This window comes from Myxocyprinus asiaticus, chromosome 17, assembly GCF_019703515.2.
Source record: "Myxocyprinus asiaticus isolate MX2 ecotype Aquarium Trade chromosome 17, UBuf_Myxa_2, whole genome shotgun sequence".
Classification (NCBI taxonomy): Eukaryota; Metazoa; Chordata; class Actinopteri; order Cypriniformes; family Catostomidae; genus Myxocyprinus; species Myxocyprinus asiaticus.
In genome coordinates, this window is record NC_059360.1 from 26,920,798 (window position 1) to 26,938,172 (window position 17,375).

Sequence of the window (17,375 nt, forward strand, 5' to 3'; positions counted from 1 at the left end):
GAATCTTGTTTGGCAAGTTAGTTGTTGTTGTTATGTTGTGTTTTTTTTTTTTTTTTTTTTTCTCTCCAATTTGGAATGCTCAATTTCCAATGCGCTCTACATCCTCGTGGTGGCGTAGTGACTCGCCTCAATCCGGGTGGTGGAGGATGAATCTCAGTTGCCTCCGCATCTGAGACCGTCAATCCGCGCGTCTTATCACGTGGCTTTTTGTGTGTGGAGGCTTCACGCTATTCTCCGCGGCATCCACGCACAACACACCACGCGCCCCACCGAGAGCGAGAACCACATTACCCCATGTGACTACCATCCCTAGCAACCAGGCCAATTTGGTTGCTTAGGAGACCTGGCTGGAGTCACTCAGCATGCCTTGGATTTGAACTCGCAACTCCAGGTGTGGTAGTCAGCGTCTTTGCTCGCTGAGCTACCCAGGCCCCCCTGAAATTGATATGTTTTTAAAGCTAGATATCTGAATAATAACACATCAGTTTTAACGGTACAGACATTTGAAGGTAACTCTATCGCCCCATTTGAGGTACTGAGGTAACGCAAGAGTGCACATGAAGTATTTTCAAAAGCATGCTTGCAATGCATTGGCCATGTATTAACACTTGCATACTAGACATATTAAGGCTTTGAGTTAAGACTTTGGACTACATCTCTTCTGATCAAGACCCTGATATTCTCGTTAAAACATGCATGCAAGTGTTCTGATTTCTGAGGTGTCTTCCTGTGCAGGAGTATGACGAGCTGGTAGAGATGCAGGTTAAATTAGAGGAAAGACTGCAAGAGCTGGAGGCCAACCCACCCAGGTAATCAAACAGAGTGATAAGTGTAATAACATGTTTATGGTATGTACTTTACCTGTTTAGCCTCCCAAATGACATATAACAACATCCTTGTTCTCTCTCTCTCTTTCTTAGTGATGTGTATCTGTCTTCGAGAGACAGACAGATTCTTGATTGGCACTTTGCTAACCTTGAGTTTGCTAATGCCACACCTCTCTCCACTCTCTCGCTCAAACACTGGGATCAGGTAGGCTACTTCACATCTGCCTTGTTCCTAAGAATTTATAGGATCACATTTAGAGCATATAAAGTCAAAATAAAAAATGTTGATGGTTTACAATTAAACTGTGGATACCTACAAGTATGCAGACAACTTAACAGGCTTTTTTTCTGTCTGTGTTTTGTGCAGGACGATGATTTTGAGTTCACGGGCAGTCACCTGACTGTGCGAAATGGATACTCGTGTGTTCCCGTGGCACTGGCCGAGGGTTTGGACATTAAGCTCAATACTGCAGTTCGACAGGTCCGTTACACGTCATCTGGTGAGTCACTCCAACACATCCTGTGTGTGTGTTTGTTTATGTTTGTTTATCCAAATTTATGACCATAATTCCTCTCCGTCTCAGGTTGTGAGGTGATAGCGGTGAATACTCGCTCTACCACTCAGACATTCATTTATAAGTGTGATGCCGTGTTGTGCACTCTTCCTTTGGGAGTGATGAAGCAGCAGCCACCAGCCGTACAGTTTGTGCCCCCCCTGCCTGAATGGAAAACTGCTGCCATCCAGAGAATGGGCTTTGGGAACCTCAACAAGGTGTGAATAATTCCTATTTATTCCTTTTGTGGACTCAGACTGGAGGCTGTTGATGTAATGATGATAAATCTAGCCTGTGCTAGCCCAGAGAATCAGCATTAGTGATTGCTCAAAACATGTGATAGAAGATTCTCAATTCAGTTTGCCTTGTAGGATGCCAAGCAACAAGAAACAAAATGCAAACTGCATTTGACTAAATACAAATGGAGTGAGCAAATTTTTGAGTTATCTTTATGTCTCGATCTTCTGCCTCAAACTCAAAAAAGGCCTAAAGGTCAAATCTGATTTTGTAGCTGAGAGTGTTGTTAAAAGGGTTAAATTTTTACCAACTTCCTCCCACACACACACTGAATGTCCTCTTTTTCCTGCACTCTTTCTCCCCTTACTCCCTCTCTTAGTTCAGCTGCAGCAAAAAAATACTGCAGTATTATGCAATTGTCCCACTCCACTTCCCAATTTCTGTCACAAGAGGGCACAGTGGGGTACTGGTTTTATTCAAAATACTGCTATATCAGAAACAGCTGTCTGTAAACACTGCAGGATGTCTGAATGTTAACTGAAATGCTTTCTCATTGACTCCGCATTATATGTTTTGTCCTTTTAAAATAATTTTTTGATCATTATAGAGAAAAAATTATTTACCTTGCTCCACAAAACACCCTGCACACATTGCCTTTTTCTTTGATTTGTATATGGAGACCCAACATGTCTGTGTATTAGATTAGTAGCAACAAGATCAGGTTATCATTGTATTTCTCTAAGTTCTTTTGACTTTTCCTTGGTTTTTGAGCCCTGAGCATTGTCTTCCTAGCTACCTGTTTTGATAATTGCCATTGAACATGATTTGTGCACTGTATTTTAAGTCACTTTGCATTAGTAAGCATCTGATAAAAGCATACATGTAACTGAGAATTTTCATTATTGCGGTATTGCAGTTTAATGGGATTAAACTAAGTGGAATTAAATACTTCAATTATATTTGCCCATTGGTGCAGAGCATTAGACTGCTAGTGTTTTAATAGGATGTATTTGCTGTTCTCCATTGATCATGAGGTCAGACTACTATAAAGCTCTTTCACAGAGAGGCCAATTCTGCAGTACAAATCTGTGTCCTCCATGTCTCTAGGTGGTGCTGTGTTTTGATAGAGTGTTCTGGGATCCCAGTGTTAACCTATTTGGACATGTAGGAAGTACCACAGCCAGTCGAGGGGAACTGTTTCTCTTCTGGAACCTCTACAAAGGTGATTTAAAATTAAACTGTAATCAAAATAATTTATTTTGAATGATGCATTATAACTGAATTGCTGTCTGTTCTCAGCACAATATTCTTGGATTAAAGTATTGTAACTTCTGTATGTAAGAGCACTGCAATTCTATAACTAAGATTCTCTTTAATTTAATTAATTGTAAGATAACATGTCATTTAAAGTGAAATTGAGAATCTGAATTTGTGCACTCTCAGCTCCCATATTATTGGCTTTGATGGCGGGAGAGGCTGCTGGTATTATGGAGAATATTAGTGATGACGTTATTGTTGGCCGTTGTCTGGCTATTCTCAAGGGAATCTTTGGAAGCAGTGCAGTACCTCAGGTAAGCTAGAAATACAGTAGCTTGCTGGATTCTTTTTCACATAGTTCAATTCAATACATCGAATATCTTTTGGAACAACAGTTATGAGTGGAAATGTCAGCCTAAATATAATGTAAAGAGTTCAGTCCTCCCATACCTCAGTACACACTCAAACTCTCACACACTGAGACATTGTGGCTCATTCCAAGGACATGAAGTCTGGCTCTGCTCCAATGACAACAAACTGAGTGTGTGTTCTGTGTCTGTCGTCATGGCAGCCGAAGGAGACGGTGGTGACTCGCTGGCGTGCTGACCCCTGGGCTCGTGGGTCTTACTCGTACGTAGCAGCCGGCTCGTCTGGCAATGACTATGATCTCATGGCCCAACCCATAACACCTGGTCCTGCGATACCTGGAGCTTCACAGGTGAGACAAAGTATCATTGTAATTGCTCATTAACACTTTCCTCTAAGATTCTTGTTACATAAACGGAAACAGATGCTCTTTGAGTAGCTCTGTTCCAAAACCTAGCGAGCTGCCTCACTGACACGTTTACATGGACACCAGAAAGCAGCTTATTGCTAGAAAGTGGCTTTCCCATTTTCATACAATGTATAAGTGGTGTACTCTTTACTCCCATATATGTGCTGGATCAGTAAGTAGCTTTCTTCACAACAACGTCATTTTCCCGCCACTCTTATGTAAATAACAAACAAGGGATCCGAGGAAGACACTGCTATTTTACTCTCCATTCCTTCGATTATTTCCAGATGTTCTAGAGTTGTTGCTGTGTTTGTTTCCTGAACTTTCTATCACGACCTGTAGCGGGATTTCCTCTTACATAAAACACGGGGATTCGCCCAATGTACAATCGCATATACGCAAACGTGAGGGACCATTGATATTTTACATTGGTGTGTATAAATGGGTATAGTTTATAGTGTATTTGCTTTTCCCACTGTACTCCCAAAACTGTTTAATTCTTTCTGCTGTGTTGTTGATGGCCTCCATCCTATGACGTTTTGTTATCTGGCCTGTTGACGCACATGCGCACTCCTCAAAAACCTGTAAGAATGGCGCTTTTGCGTTTAAATGACCACATAAGCTGCATTCTCTGGGAAAATCCCAGGTGTGTTAAACTGCTTTCTCTTCATCCCTTATGGCGTAAGGAAATCGCCGTTCTCGTTTACATGACATTTCAGAATGCTACTTTCTGCAAAAACCCTGGAACAAACAATTTTCTTAAGTGCAGGTAAACGTGGTCAGTGACTAGATAAGCTTCTAAGGCAGCTTCATAACTCATGGAACCTCATAAGCAAACTATTTGGCACTCTGTATGGTAGACTAGACTCGCAATTGATTTCAGTATTGTTTAAAGTTAGCATGTTTCTTGTTAGCATGACACTGTACTGTAAATAAAAAAAAATCCAATGTTTCAATACTTTTCAGTAGTGAACGAAATATAAGTTTATCAACATTTCTCTCGCCTTGTCCACCATGTTGTCCACAAAGGATTCATGCGATGCTCCCTTAGAATTTGATCTAAACTAGGTTTTATAAACCAAGCATTTTCTCCTGAACAATCTATAACACCTTAGGCAAACAAAGCCTGAATTGTTACAACGTGTGGCATCATTTTAAAATTAGTAAGTTGAGGTTGACGTCTCGGAAGTAATAGTGTGAAGTGTGTTGAGCATCATAAAAAGTGTACTTCTGAACAGTTTCAGAGAGTTGGCTTTAAAGTTATAAATTTTGAATGTTATGATAGTAACGTAGTTAGCTACAGTCTCGTCAGCTGGCACGCACCATTGTAAATGTCACATCCAAATCACACCCATGATTAGTTTTAACCAGTCATCAACACTCTTTGACTGGTGGAGTTCTCCTAGGTCAAGAATTTCACGGATGTGTGCGAACAGGACAAATACTACCAAACTAACACCTTAGCAGAACAAAAACACTGTGCAATTCATCATAATTTTAGGCAAACTAAAAGAAGCCAATTCGCCAAGTAAGTATAAATCAGCCTTTAGGAGGCAACATAATTGCCTACCTTTTCAAACAGTCTTTGGTAGTGAGCCTATAATGCTTAAAAATGCTGCCTCTGTTGGCAGTCTCAAAATAGACTCATTATATATGTTGATTAATGTTATGTTTGAAATTAAGGTTTGCATACTAATTGTTTATGATTTGCAGCCTGTTCCACGTCTGTTCTTCGCGGGTGAACACACAATCAGGAACTACCCTGCTACAGTGCATGGTGCTCTACTGAGTGGGCTGAGGGAGGCAGGGAGGATTGCTGATCAGTTCCTGGGGGCCATGTACACTATGCCACGTCAAGCCACTGCCAACCCAAACCCACAGCCCTCCCCCAGCATCTAATACATCTCTAAACCCAACTCATGTTGCAGGAAGAGAGAGAGACTTGGGGATAGTCAGTGAAAGAATGTCTTGGTAGATAAAGAAGGGGAGGGTCAAGTGAGGACACCGGGTGACTCCTTAGATTGGGAATGTGTGCGCAAATGTGTGTTTATGGGAGTTTGTCTGCGTATGAGGACATGCCTTTGGGAAAATAATTCACTAATCTGAAAGCTGGAGGAGGGATTTAAAGGAACCTTTCATGCAGTTCCCTCTTGTTTTGTGTAGCTTCACTGGCTAAAGTCTAGGTCATCTATAGTGTAAAAGGACAGGTGGATGGTCCCAGAAGAATTCCCAAGAATGTTGGAATTTGCATGGAATGTTCACCTGGTTTGATCCCCAGTAAGGCACACAAAAGGACAGAGAATAATATTTATACCCAACTAATCAGCACTCTTGACAGTCATCAGCCACGATGTATCTTGTGTTTCAAGTCAGAGAATTAAAATTGTAATAACAGCTTGAAGAGACTCTTTAGTGAAGGACTCAAATGGCCAGATGGAAAAGAATGCATCAGAAATCCAGTCATTTTGCTACGTGCTCTGTCCATTTTCTTTTATTTTTTCAGAATAAAACAAAAGACGAAAAAAAGAAGACATTGTCAATAATATTAATCTTTGTCTCTCACATCAGAGTAGGTATCATAGCTTTGGGGGGAGGGATTGTATTAGCTGGACTGCACATTAATATTGCTAATAGGTTTTGGTTAAAATGTTAGAACAGATTTGTATAATTTAAGCATTCTTAAGTTTTATTTGTTTAATTATGATCATTTCCATCCATTTATATTTTGTGATTTAGAATGTTTTTTTTGTTTTTGTATTAAAATGAATATGAACTCCGTTACTTGCACCTTGGCACTCATTTACTCTCTCATGTGGTTGTTTCTGTCTTTCTGTATTTTTTTTCATCCTCTTTGCTTCAGTAAGTTTGCCTTCTCATGTGGTTCTTCTCTCGTCCAACCTGATCCTACTGTTGATATTTTGGTCAGATGCTCTGTATTTTGACTAACCTTCTTCTTTTAACCACTTGTCTTTTCCCATTTTTAAGCTTTTCCTTTGGTTTTGTGAACATGGCCCTCTCTATGTCTACTCTCCAATTTGATCCTTACTTTCTTTAGTCTCTTCGCATCACGCTGGCCTCTCTTCTGCTCTCTGTTGTTACTATAACCCCTCCAGGCCTCTGGCCTTGGCCCCAGTTTTTGTGGTGTGGGTCCTGGCAGCTGTGCTACATTGTGGGAGTCCGAGGTACCAGAGCTGATATTAGCCCAGCAGCTTGGTTTGTGATTAGAGCCTTTTGCAGCCTACACCACAATACCATAACCATATTCTAGTTCATAATTCTGCAGTTTTCCAGTATGGTTTTGATAATGGGAGAATATTGTTAGTTTACCACTGAGCTGATTCTCCCTCCAATCACATGTATTTCATGTTAGGGTATTTAGTGGATGCTTTTATCTTAAGCTGTTAACTGCACCCAAAATGCAGGACCCTTCAGTCCCCCCAGAGTTCCTCAAGACTTAGTGACTTTCGTAAAGGCACAGCATTAGCTGCCAGAGCAGGAAATGTGTCAGCTACACAACCTCAGTACAGACTCCAGAATCTGATTGTGTGAAATCTGAAATCAAAATTGATTTTAATGCCTTGACAGTTACAACTGGGACATTCCATAAAATCTACAAACACACCTGGATGCCCTTAGGGATCTTGCATGATTTCTGATGTACGGAAGCCCTGAACTGCATCTTTTTTTCTATTCGCCATAAAATGTGTAAACTTTACAAAAACATTGCACCTTTTAAGCATAAGATTTCATGCTCTCTGATAGTAGCACTTGGTGGTAGCAGTTGGTAACGCATGCTAATTTTTAGCTTGCAATTAACCTTTTTCTCATGTGTTGCCTTTTAAGAAAAAATTCAGATGAAAAAAAATATATAAAATACATACATATATATTAGGCACAAAAACATTAAAAAAAAAAAACTTCAGGTCAGGGCTTCCATTCTGATGTACAAGCATTGCTGTAATCTCTCTGATTTTAGCACATATAAGCAAGTTGGAACTCAAACCTGACTCACCCTGATGGCAGATGTTATACGTTATCACCCACACACTCTAGAGCAATTTCAGAATATGAATTGCACACAGAAACCCACAAAGAGATGGACCATGCAGACCAGAATGGAAATAAACACACTTCACATGAATTTAAGTATCCACATACAAGGGTGTAGATTTGGCTTGAACATTGGGGAGGGGTAAACCCAATCTATGCCCCTGCCCACATATATACATTATCATACAACACCCACACACACAAGTAATCATAAAAGTTTACTTTGTTTTTTTTAAATTGCCCAGTGATCTTTTAAAACTTTTGCTGAGTGCCTGGGACATTGTGATATTTTACACGCTTTTAAAATGCTCAGAAGTCTCTTCATTTATGCTGATAAATGCTTTACAAATAGGTGGGAACAAGATAGTGACTTCAGTGCCTAGACTTTTCTCAGTCTGCCATAAAATGTGAATTTCTTTCAAAGAACTGTCCTATTAGGCTGAGATAATTGTCAGTCTCAGAACAGGATTAATACTCTAGGATCTTCTATCACTATAGAAACAATCCATACTATGATGAAGCACAACTGGTTACAATGCTGTATTTTTATACAAGCTGAGCTATTAAAACCATCATTGCACTAATTAATCATTCCCTTTTTTTTTGCCATCTGTCAATTGATCAACATATTTTATATTCAAATCAACTTTAATATGTAAAAACACACAAAAACTGTTACAAACAGGTTGCTTTTTATTATGTTATCTGGAATACACAGCCTGCAGTTCAGCCTTAAGAGATTTCTAGCTCCATGCAAAATGCTGAAACATGTTAAACTGAAACATGCACTAATATTACACTACAAAGGCATAAGACTGAAACGAGGTGTATTGTTGCTGACAGAGAGGTTGAATACATGTTCACCAGACTCACTCTACCAGCATCTGCTTGGCCAGTTACAAACTTTATCAAAGAAAAACAAAATACTCTCACTTCTGTCTACCTTTAACGATACACACCCGTATTTTAAATGGGCAGTGTGTTTGAAGGTGTAAGCACATTTTTGTGTACTTTAAGTTTGTTGAATGTGCTACAACATAATGTGTTTAAGTGTTTGTATATGTGTGCATTTAAGGCCTAAAATCTGTCTTTGGCAGCGCTTTTAATACAGCACAGGAGATGAATGAACCTTGAACGAATAAGAGGGACAACAGAAAGCCACAGTCTGAGCAGATAATAATAGATGAAGTGCTGTCAAGGAGCAACTATCCCAGATGTATATAGTACTGAACTTTACAGTGCTCCTGGCTCAACAACCATCTATGCATGTTTAAAAAAAAAAAAAAATCACCCAAAGTCCAAACCAAAAAGAAAAGCTGGTGCATTAACACTTAGAGTCTGCTGACTAGTTTTTAGTTTATACAAAAAAAAAAAAAAAAAGGAAATATTCCAAAATTACTCTCCAGGAGCACAATAAGCTACACATCTACAAAATAAGCAAGCAACAAAGTAAAAAATTGAAGGGAAAATAAATTTTAACAAAACAAGGCCCACTTTACAAAATTACAAGATATTTTTTAAATAAAACATATTCGGTTGTAGTTTTTGAAATAATCTATCCCATGTAAAAGAAAAGAAAAAAGAATATATGTATATATATATAGGCAGAAAAAGTAAAAAGACAACTATTAACCCTTTTAATTTTATTCATGCTTTTATGAAAATACCTTGGAATGATTTTTGGCACATTATGTGTCGACAGAAAAAGAAAACAATACAGAGCACCTGGCCTCAAAATAAAGAATAATGATTACAATTCCAATAAAACACTTTTCAGTCTATACAAATAATCGGGACAGTAAACCTCCCCACCCAGAAAATGGAGGCGTTACCTCACAATTGCTGCAATTTTACTTACTGCGTAATAACATTTTGGCCTGTGCAAAAAAAACAAAAGAACAAAAAACAATGTGTGTGTGTGTGTGTATATATATATATATATATATATATATATAAACATTTTTTGATGGCTGTACATTCACTTAATAAGGGGGGAAGCTATAGAGAGAAAAAACTTAAAGGCATATTTCACAAATCTAAGATGACAAAATCCACAGAGGTCAAGGTAAGGGGCAAACAAAGGGGGGTAAAATTTAAGTGCTGGTTAAGTGCAGATTCTGGAGTGTGAAATGTCATGACACCATGGCCCTTTTTTCTTTTTTTTTTCCTTTTTTTTTGCACCACAGGCCTTTGAGGGCTCAAACTGCAGGCATTATACAGCAAAACCTTCAGATTTTCTCTTCTGTACATTCAAAATTACTTTATTGCTTAGAAATGACATTTATAAAATGATTACAACTAGTTTCTTCAATAAGGCTATGATAAAAACCATTCAGAGTCAACTCCAGATTTCACACACAAGTCAGTGGTAATGTTTACAGACTAGTGTCATAGCTACGTTAAGCTACATAAAATGTACACAGAAGTGAACTAGACAGGTGATGGGGACTTTAGGGCACTCGCACGCATTTAATGACTTATCATCTTAAAGGGATAGTTCACCCCTAAAAAAGTTAATTCTGTCATTTACTCACCCTCATGTTGTTCCAAACCCATATGAGTCTCTTCTGTGGAACACAATGGGAGATGTTAGGCAGAATGACAGCCTCAGTCACCATTCACATTCATTGTATTTAAAAAAAAAAAAAAAAAAAAAAAGATGCAATGAAAATGAATGGTGACAGGCTGTCATTCTGCCTAAAATCTCCTTTTGTGTTCCATGGCAGAAACAGGGTCAGATGTGTTTGGAACAACATAAGGGTGGGTAAATGATGACAGAATTTTCATTTTTGGGTGAACAATCCCTTCACTGAACAATATGTGAAACCTGCTGGTAAACGAGATGGATCAAGCAGTTATGGATGACTTCTGAGGACGCACAGCATATTGACACACATTTGTAAATGGGGTTAAGAAAGGTGGAAGAATTCCTTGAGAATTGTGGCTTCAGTGCTCTCCTTTTAAAAGACCTTTTTCAGAAACCTGTCTCTGGAGCTGTCTTGTAAGCACATAAAATCTACAGTTTCCGACAGCTGCGGTCTGGTGTTGAAGCCACAGACAGCTCAGAGACCTGGCTGAGGGAGGGCTGGGAGGTGGTATATCGTCTGCTGGAATTTTCAGAAACAGTATTAACTTAATATGCATCGTCAAATTGATCAAGCTGTGCAATTAGGACCAGCTCTGAAATGAGCACCAATTTTATCATGGGATACCTTAAACTATTTCCGCAAGTTGGGAAATACCTAAAACCTTCCCTCTTTACAGAATCCATGCTGACCCTCCTGGCTCTTCTTTGTACCACACATGGACACCATCCATTTGACTCTGAAAAGCCCTACATTTTCGCTGCCAACTGTTCCCACTTCCTTCCTCAGAAGTTATAAGCCCCAAGACCAATGGGGGACAAGACAGCAACAACTGCAGTGTTGACCTCTGACCTGCAGCCTACCTAAGGGCCATATATCAGGCCTGCTGCCACTGCTTTAGCAGCCAATAAAATGGCTTTAAGGACCAGCGGCTTGGATTACAGCAGTCCTGAGCACTGTGGTATTATTGGAAAGTAAGGGCATCGAAACAGGAGCCAGCATGTTCACTTCAACCCAAGGTCCCCTGAACAGGAAGTTAGAGGTGAAGTCTGGGATATGCATTTGGAGAGCATGATGATGAGAACAAAGCAGAGGCCAAATTTGTCAAGTACAAAGCCAAATTTCTGCCTTAAGTCAAATGAGTTATTGAACTCTGAAAAATGAATAAAAAATATAACTAATGCTGTATGGGCCAGATTGAAAATGAAGTCTGTTTTAAGTTGGGTGGAAAATTCTATTGTGACATGGTTTACAAGGTTAGTACAACCAAAACTGAAAATTCTGTCATCGTTTACGTTTATGTCTTACTTTCTTCCGTAGAACACAATGGGAGATGTTAGACAGCCTCAGTCACCATTCACTCTCATTGTATGGGAAATAAAAAAACGTAAGAAAAGAATGTGAATGGTGACTGAGGCTAACAGTCTTCCTAACATCTCCTTTTGTATTTAACACAGAAGACACTAAGTCATATGGGTTTAGAATGTCATTTCATTTGTGAGTAAACTATCTCTTTAAAGTTTTAGATTTATTGCTGTTAGGCCACATCAAACATCTCTGTCTCCAAGGCATCATCCAGAGCAAAACTGAGAGAACCTTTTAAGAAATTCAAGGTTGTGATGACCAGATATGACCCATTTTTAGAATGATCTAGTCTTTTTCATTTTTCTTATAAGTGTGTTTTAATGATTTAAGTGCAATTACAAATCCATTAGAATGACTTAAAAAGGATATTAAGCAAAATAAATTTCCATTTTTGTTTAAAATAATCCATCCAGCCCAACCCAGAGGGATGCATGACTATACAGGACATACAGGAGCATAGGAACCAGTACTGAGCAGAAGTGACCGTGATGGTGAGGTGTGGATCTTTTTAAAGCTGTGACTGGGTTAGACGCTGTAAAAACGTTACCTGTAAATCAAAACCCTCCAAAACAACATAACACATACAGCATCAGATTAAAACAAACAATAAAATATCCCAAATTTCAGTGAAATTGGAGATTGAGATAACTGATGATTGTAGTCAACATCAAAATGAGCAGATTCAATCATGACACAGCATCGGATAAGAGAGATATCAATACATCCAAACTCAATAGAGAAGCTGAGATATTGACTGTTAGAGGTCAAAAGGAATCTTAGCCTGAATAAGAAAATAAATCATTGGCTGACTTTCAACAGCCTCACAAATACCATGAACAAGACCTGAAGTTTAAAACCTTTTACCTATTGAAAACAGTACAAGACATCTGAACTGCAGCAGTTTAATTAAGAATATTTCAGCAAATTCTAACGGCATGATGACAAAGTGATGGGCATTCCGAGGCTTTTCATTTCTGATGGTCAGGCTATTTCTCCAGGCAGAGGCATTCCTAAGTGCAGCATTCTGGATCCTTTGTGGTGTCATGCTGCTCACCCTCAAGGCTAAACAAGCTCTATGGCTGAAATAGCATGAAAATGCAACCCATCTAGGGGTTGTTTCGCATTACGCATTACTCCATTGAATGACATGGACCTGCAAAATCCCAAACACTGGTTTCCTGTGACTGACTGCTCAGCACACATTAAGAGTTCAGATCAATGTCTTTCTGTGCAAAGTTTGCGAATAGAGTCACAAAGTGGCTGTGAGGAGTCCACTCTGAAAATCCTCCAAAAATGTCCAGCATTTGGGTTAATACCTTTAGCTACCCAGATGTTCTGCACAAGGTCACCATGGACCTATACAATGAGTTCTACATGATTTGATTCTTCTCAAGTAGTTTATAATCCAAAGCCAGCATCCCTTCGGAGCTACTGATACAGGAAAGGGAATGCATGAAGATGCGTTTCCCAGATATTGAGAAGAAACTTTAGTCACATGGCATCCATCTAGATGTTGGTGTTAGGGACATTCAAATCCAGTTAAAGAGAAAATGAAACAGTACGAAAAAGAAAGTAACAACAGATGAAATGAGAGAAGATCAGAATTTACTTGATCAGATGCAAGGAGCAAATTACAAATAAGACAATTAATTAAACAAAAAGGATGAAAAGATTTGGTATTTATGTATAAAGACTTCTAGTCCTAGCATGTACTCCTTGAATGTGGTTTAAATATGAAATTAACACTACTGGCTCTTATTATATGTACATCTATGTGTATGAATGATCACAAGGTGATTGACTTGATAATCAAGACATTTTGTGGACTTATCCCAATGAATTCCTGAATTAATTAATAAACACCAAGCTGCAAAAAAAATGAAACCAAACATGTGAGATTGCCGAACTAAATGAAAAAAACATAAGCTGTCATTTGCTCCTTGTGAAAACACAGAAACTCTAGTTTGGACATCTACCAAGACATGTGGCCCCAGAGAGGTCTTTGTGGGATTCTCAATATGATGATAAATACCAACAGTAAACCAAAGCCCCCATCAACATCCTTCTGTAGACAAACCAACACCAAGACAATCACATATCACAAGTGCCTCTCCCTTGTCATGTCTGACGACTTTTATACACTACGAGAAGCAGAAGAGGATTCATTGCCGTAGGAGCATGTGACAGCAGGAAGACAGTAAAGTCATACAGGTATGGCTGGTGTAAGAGGGTAAGCTTGAGGTTCCCAGGGGTCACTTAGGTTAACCTGGAAATCGTTCATGCTGATAAATCTTTTTAAGGCATGGTGTAACTGATGGAAAAGATGAGATGAGCTTTGTTCCTTGAGCACAGGGGCAGTTTTGAGATGGAAGAACTGAGGGAATAAAAACATACAGACACTTTTGGTCAAGACTCAATGTGTGAGTAATTTGTTTTCTCTCATTTTGCTTAAATTAAGTAGAACAATGAATCCTCTAAGATGTCTAGCATTAGAAAAGTTTAAATGAATAATATATAGGCTAAAAGACAGATCCACTGAAGTGAAGATTTCAAAAAAAAAAAAAAAAAACCACCACCACATACCTCTGTAGTTGGTATTGTGTCAGTTGTCAAAATGGCGGCTGGACCACGGTCGGCTTCCATCAGCTGTGCGACTCCTGCTGGACCACGCTCCTCGACCCCCAGACCTTTCGTACGGGTCCACGTCACATGTTGGCTGTCTCCTCCAGGAAGACGGAGCAGGCTCTCTACCTTCTGCAGACTGAGTAAAAATACAACAAATGTGATTACAGGGGGCCTGGCCATGCGCTACGTCTCAGTGGCAACACGCTCAACAAGTCACGTGAAAAGATGCGCGGGTTGACGGTCTCAGACGCGGAGGCAGCTGGGACTCGTCCTCTGCCACCCGGATTGAGGTGAATCACTACACAACCACAAGGACTTAAAAGTGCATTGGGAATTCCAAATTGGGTGAAAAAGGGGAAACCACCCCCCCAACCCCCCAAAAAACAAAAAAATTTGATTACAGTATACTGATTTCTACAGACTCAAAACTTAATGCATTTTGTTTATGTTTCGCTAGCTGATTTGACAGCGGTCCTGGACTTTATACTAACACATATAGGTGTGGATGCAGCATCATCCAAGCCATTGCCATTATAGAAATACACTATTTCTAGTCAGCCATGATGTAGTGCTGCGTGTTCTTCCCAAGCAATTCAACCTTAGTTTCATCAGTCCGCAAAACATTTTCCCAGTAGCGCTGTGGAGTGTCAAGGTAGTCTTTGGCAAACTTCAGGTGCACAGCAATGTTTTGTTGGAATGTAGGGCTGCTCGAAAATCATAATCACGATTATTTTGGTCAATATTGAGATTACAATTATTTAACAAGATTACTCATTGACTTTGGAAACATCATGCATTTATTGAACTTTTAAAAAAGTTTTTAACAGTGGATTTCCTTGAACTTGAAATGTAAACTTCACTGGGTAGGGGAGGAGGCTATTGTCATATGATAATTATTTTATGTTACGTATAGCTTCCATTGCCATCATTAACAGCAGGGATGCTAATAGAGCTATGGAATAATCACAACAAATAATAACACTAACTAATATGTTAATTATGGAAGATTTGTTTCAAGTTCTTAATTATTCAAGACTAGTAAACAGCCAGTAATAAAATAACAATAAAAAACAGCAATGAATAGAAATAGATTAAAAATAATGGAACAAATTATGAAAATTCAGTGCTTTTTTAACAGCTTTTAAAGTTTTTAACAGCAGTATCAAGTATTCAAGCAAACATTCAGAATGAAATGCAACATAAAACTACTACTGGTCAGTGACTGTTTTCTTGTTATGCTTGTTTGATTATTATAATTACACAGTAGACAGCAGCAGGTCTATTAGCTTACATTTACACTTACAAGTCCGACATTTTAACAAAAAGCTGCTTTTTCCTCCGCTGTTTACGTTCACTTTAGATATCACTCTCTGTGTTTACATGAATACCTCACCAAGATGGGCATTTTGGCAAAATTTTGAAATGTATTTTATCGTTAAGGCGTGCATTAGCACAAGCATTTTTGGAACGCACATGTTCAGCACACACACGCCGCCTGTCAATCAAACAGAGCGCAGCTGTTACTAGATCGCTAGCGAATTATAAAATGATGTGCTCTTACTTTCAACAGCAGAATAAGAATAGGAACTTTCTAATAAATAACACAGGCCTAGGCTATCACAAATATAGCTGGTTATGTTTTCGTTATTGACATTTTAATCAGTCTGCTTGTCCGGTCGGGCAAGTAAAATTCACTTGCCCCTTCAAAAATCCACTTGTCCCTTCAAAAATCCACTTGTCCCAGACAAGCGTTAATGTCGAGCCTTGATTAAATACTGTATTCAACATTCTCAGATAACATTTTCTTCTTCTGCAGTATAGCTCCTAAAGTAAATGTTTTAGATATTATTTTGGAAAACAATCCAAAATAGGCTAATCTAAAACATATTTTGTTGCAGTGTATAATGGGCTAAGACTACACTCTCTCACCTTTATGTTCACTTCTATCCATCTTTAACTCACAAAAAACAAACTTTCTCTTCTCAATAGAGCTGCGTATCGCCGATTTTCTTCATGATAAGATACACACAGTGAATGTGGCACATATATTATGATTCACTATGTCGTGAGCTATCACGTTATAATCTAGCTGCAGCAAACGCGCATGAGTGACGAGCATCCCCGCACCAGAGTGTGCATCAGCCGGGAGAAGATTCAATCTCTTCCCTGGTCACTTCACGCAACTCATAGATGCGGTGCTGAACCACAAAGGAATGAAAATGAACTGCTTCCTTATTATTTGAACTTTAATAAAGGATGCTTTAAAGATATAACGCCGGGGTGTTTCATTGCGAAACGGAACGCGGCACAATAATCGTTTTATCACGATTATCTTGTTTTCATATCATTGGAAGCCAAAATTGTAATTGAAAATACAATTTGATTAATCGCCCATCCCTATTGGAAAGCATGCCTGTTTAATGTTTTCCGTATAGTAGACTTATGAACAGAGACGTTAACTAATTCCAATGATTCCTTCAAGTCTTTAGCTGTGACTCTAGGATTCTTTTTTTACATCATTGAGCATTCTCTGATGTGCCCTTTGAGTCATCTTGGCTGGATGGCCACTTCTAGGGAGAGTAGCCACAGTATTAAATCATCTCCATTTATAGAAAAATTTGTCTAACTGTTGACAGATGAATATTTAAGCTCTTCGAGATAACTTTGTAACCCATTCCAGCTTTATGGAAAGCAACAATTCTTGATTGTAGGTCTTCTTCTGTTTTATTGCGAGGCATGGTCCACGTCAAAAGATGCTACTTGTGATTAGCAAACTCAAAATGTTTGAGTGCTTTTTATAAGTCAAAGTAGCTCTAACCCACACCTCCAATCTAGTGTCATTAACTGGATGCCAGGTTTGCCAACTCCTGATGATAATTAGCTTTTGTTGACATCATTAGCCTAGGGGTTCACATACTTTTTCCAAACTACACTGTGAATATATGAATGATGTATTCAATATGTACAAGAACATTACAATAACTTGTGTGTTATTAGTTCAAATAGATTGTGTTTGTTCATTATTGTAACTTAGATGAAGATCAAACGAGATTGTAAGATGAAATTTATACACAAATGCAGGTAATTCCAAAATGTTCAC

The 17,375-nt window shown here is 38.8% G+C and overlaps 2 protein-coding genes across 3 annotated transcripts in view; one reads left to right on the forward strand and one right to left on the reverse strand.

The window, feature by feature from the left end:
- LOC127455097 (lysine-specific histone demethylase 1A-like) overlaps positions 1-6,431 on the forward strand; it is a 46,129-nt gene extending 39,698 nt beyond the window's left edge. For both annotated transcript variants that reach the window (XM_051722682.1, XM_051722681.1), the window contains exons 14-21: positions 736-809; positions 921-1,032; positions 1,195-1,327; positions 1,412-1,599; positions 2,726-2,840; positions 3,062-3,189; positions 3,447-3,593; positions 5,364-6,431. In XM_051722682.1, the coding sequence (XP_051578642.1) occupies positions 736-809; positions 921-1,032; positions 1,195-1,327; positions 1,412-1,599; positions 2,726-2,840; positions 3,062-3,189; positions 3,447-3,593; positions 5,364-5,549 (1,083 nt within the window). In that variant the 3' untranslated portion in view covers positions 5,550-6,431. The remainder of the gene's footprint in view (positions 1-735; positions 810-920; positions 1,033-1,194; positions 1,328-1,411; positions 1,600-2,725; positions 2,841-3,061; positions 3,190-3,446; positions 3,594-5,363) is intronic.
- A 6,107-nt stretch (positions 6,432-12,538) lies between these two features.
- LOC127455095 (leucine zipper protein 1-like) overlaps positions 12,539-17,375 on the reverse strand; it is an 82,774-nt gene continuing 77,937 nt past the window's right edge. Inside the window, exons 3-4 of the mRNA XM_051722677.1 lie at positions 14,234-14,411; positions 12,539-14,024 (exon numbers count right to left, since the gene is read on the reverse strand). Of these exons, the coding sequence (XP_051578637.1) occupies positions 14,253-14,411 (159 nt within the window). The 3' untranslated portion in view covers positions 12,539-14,024; positions 14,234-14,252. The remainder of the gene's footprint in view (positions 14,025-14,233; positions 14,412-17,375) is intronic.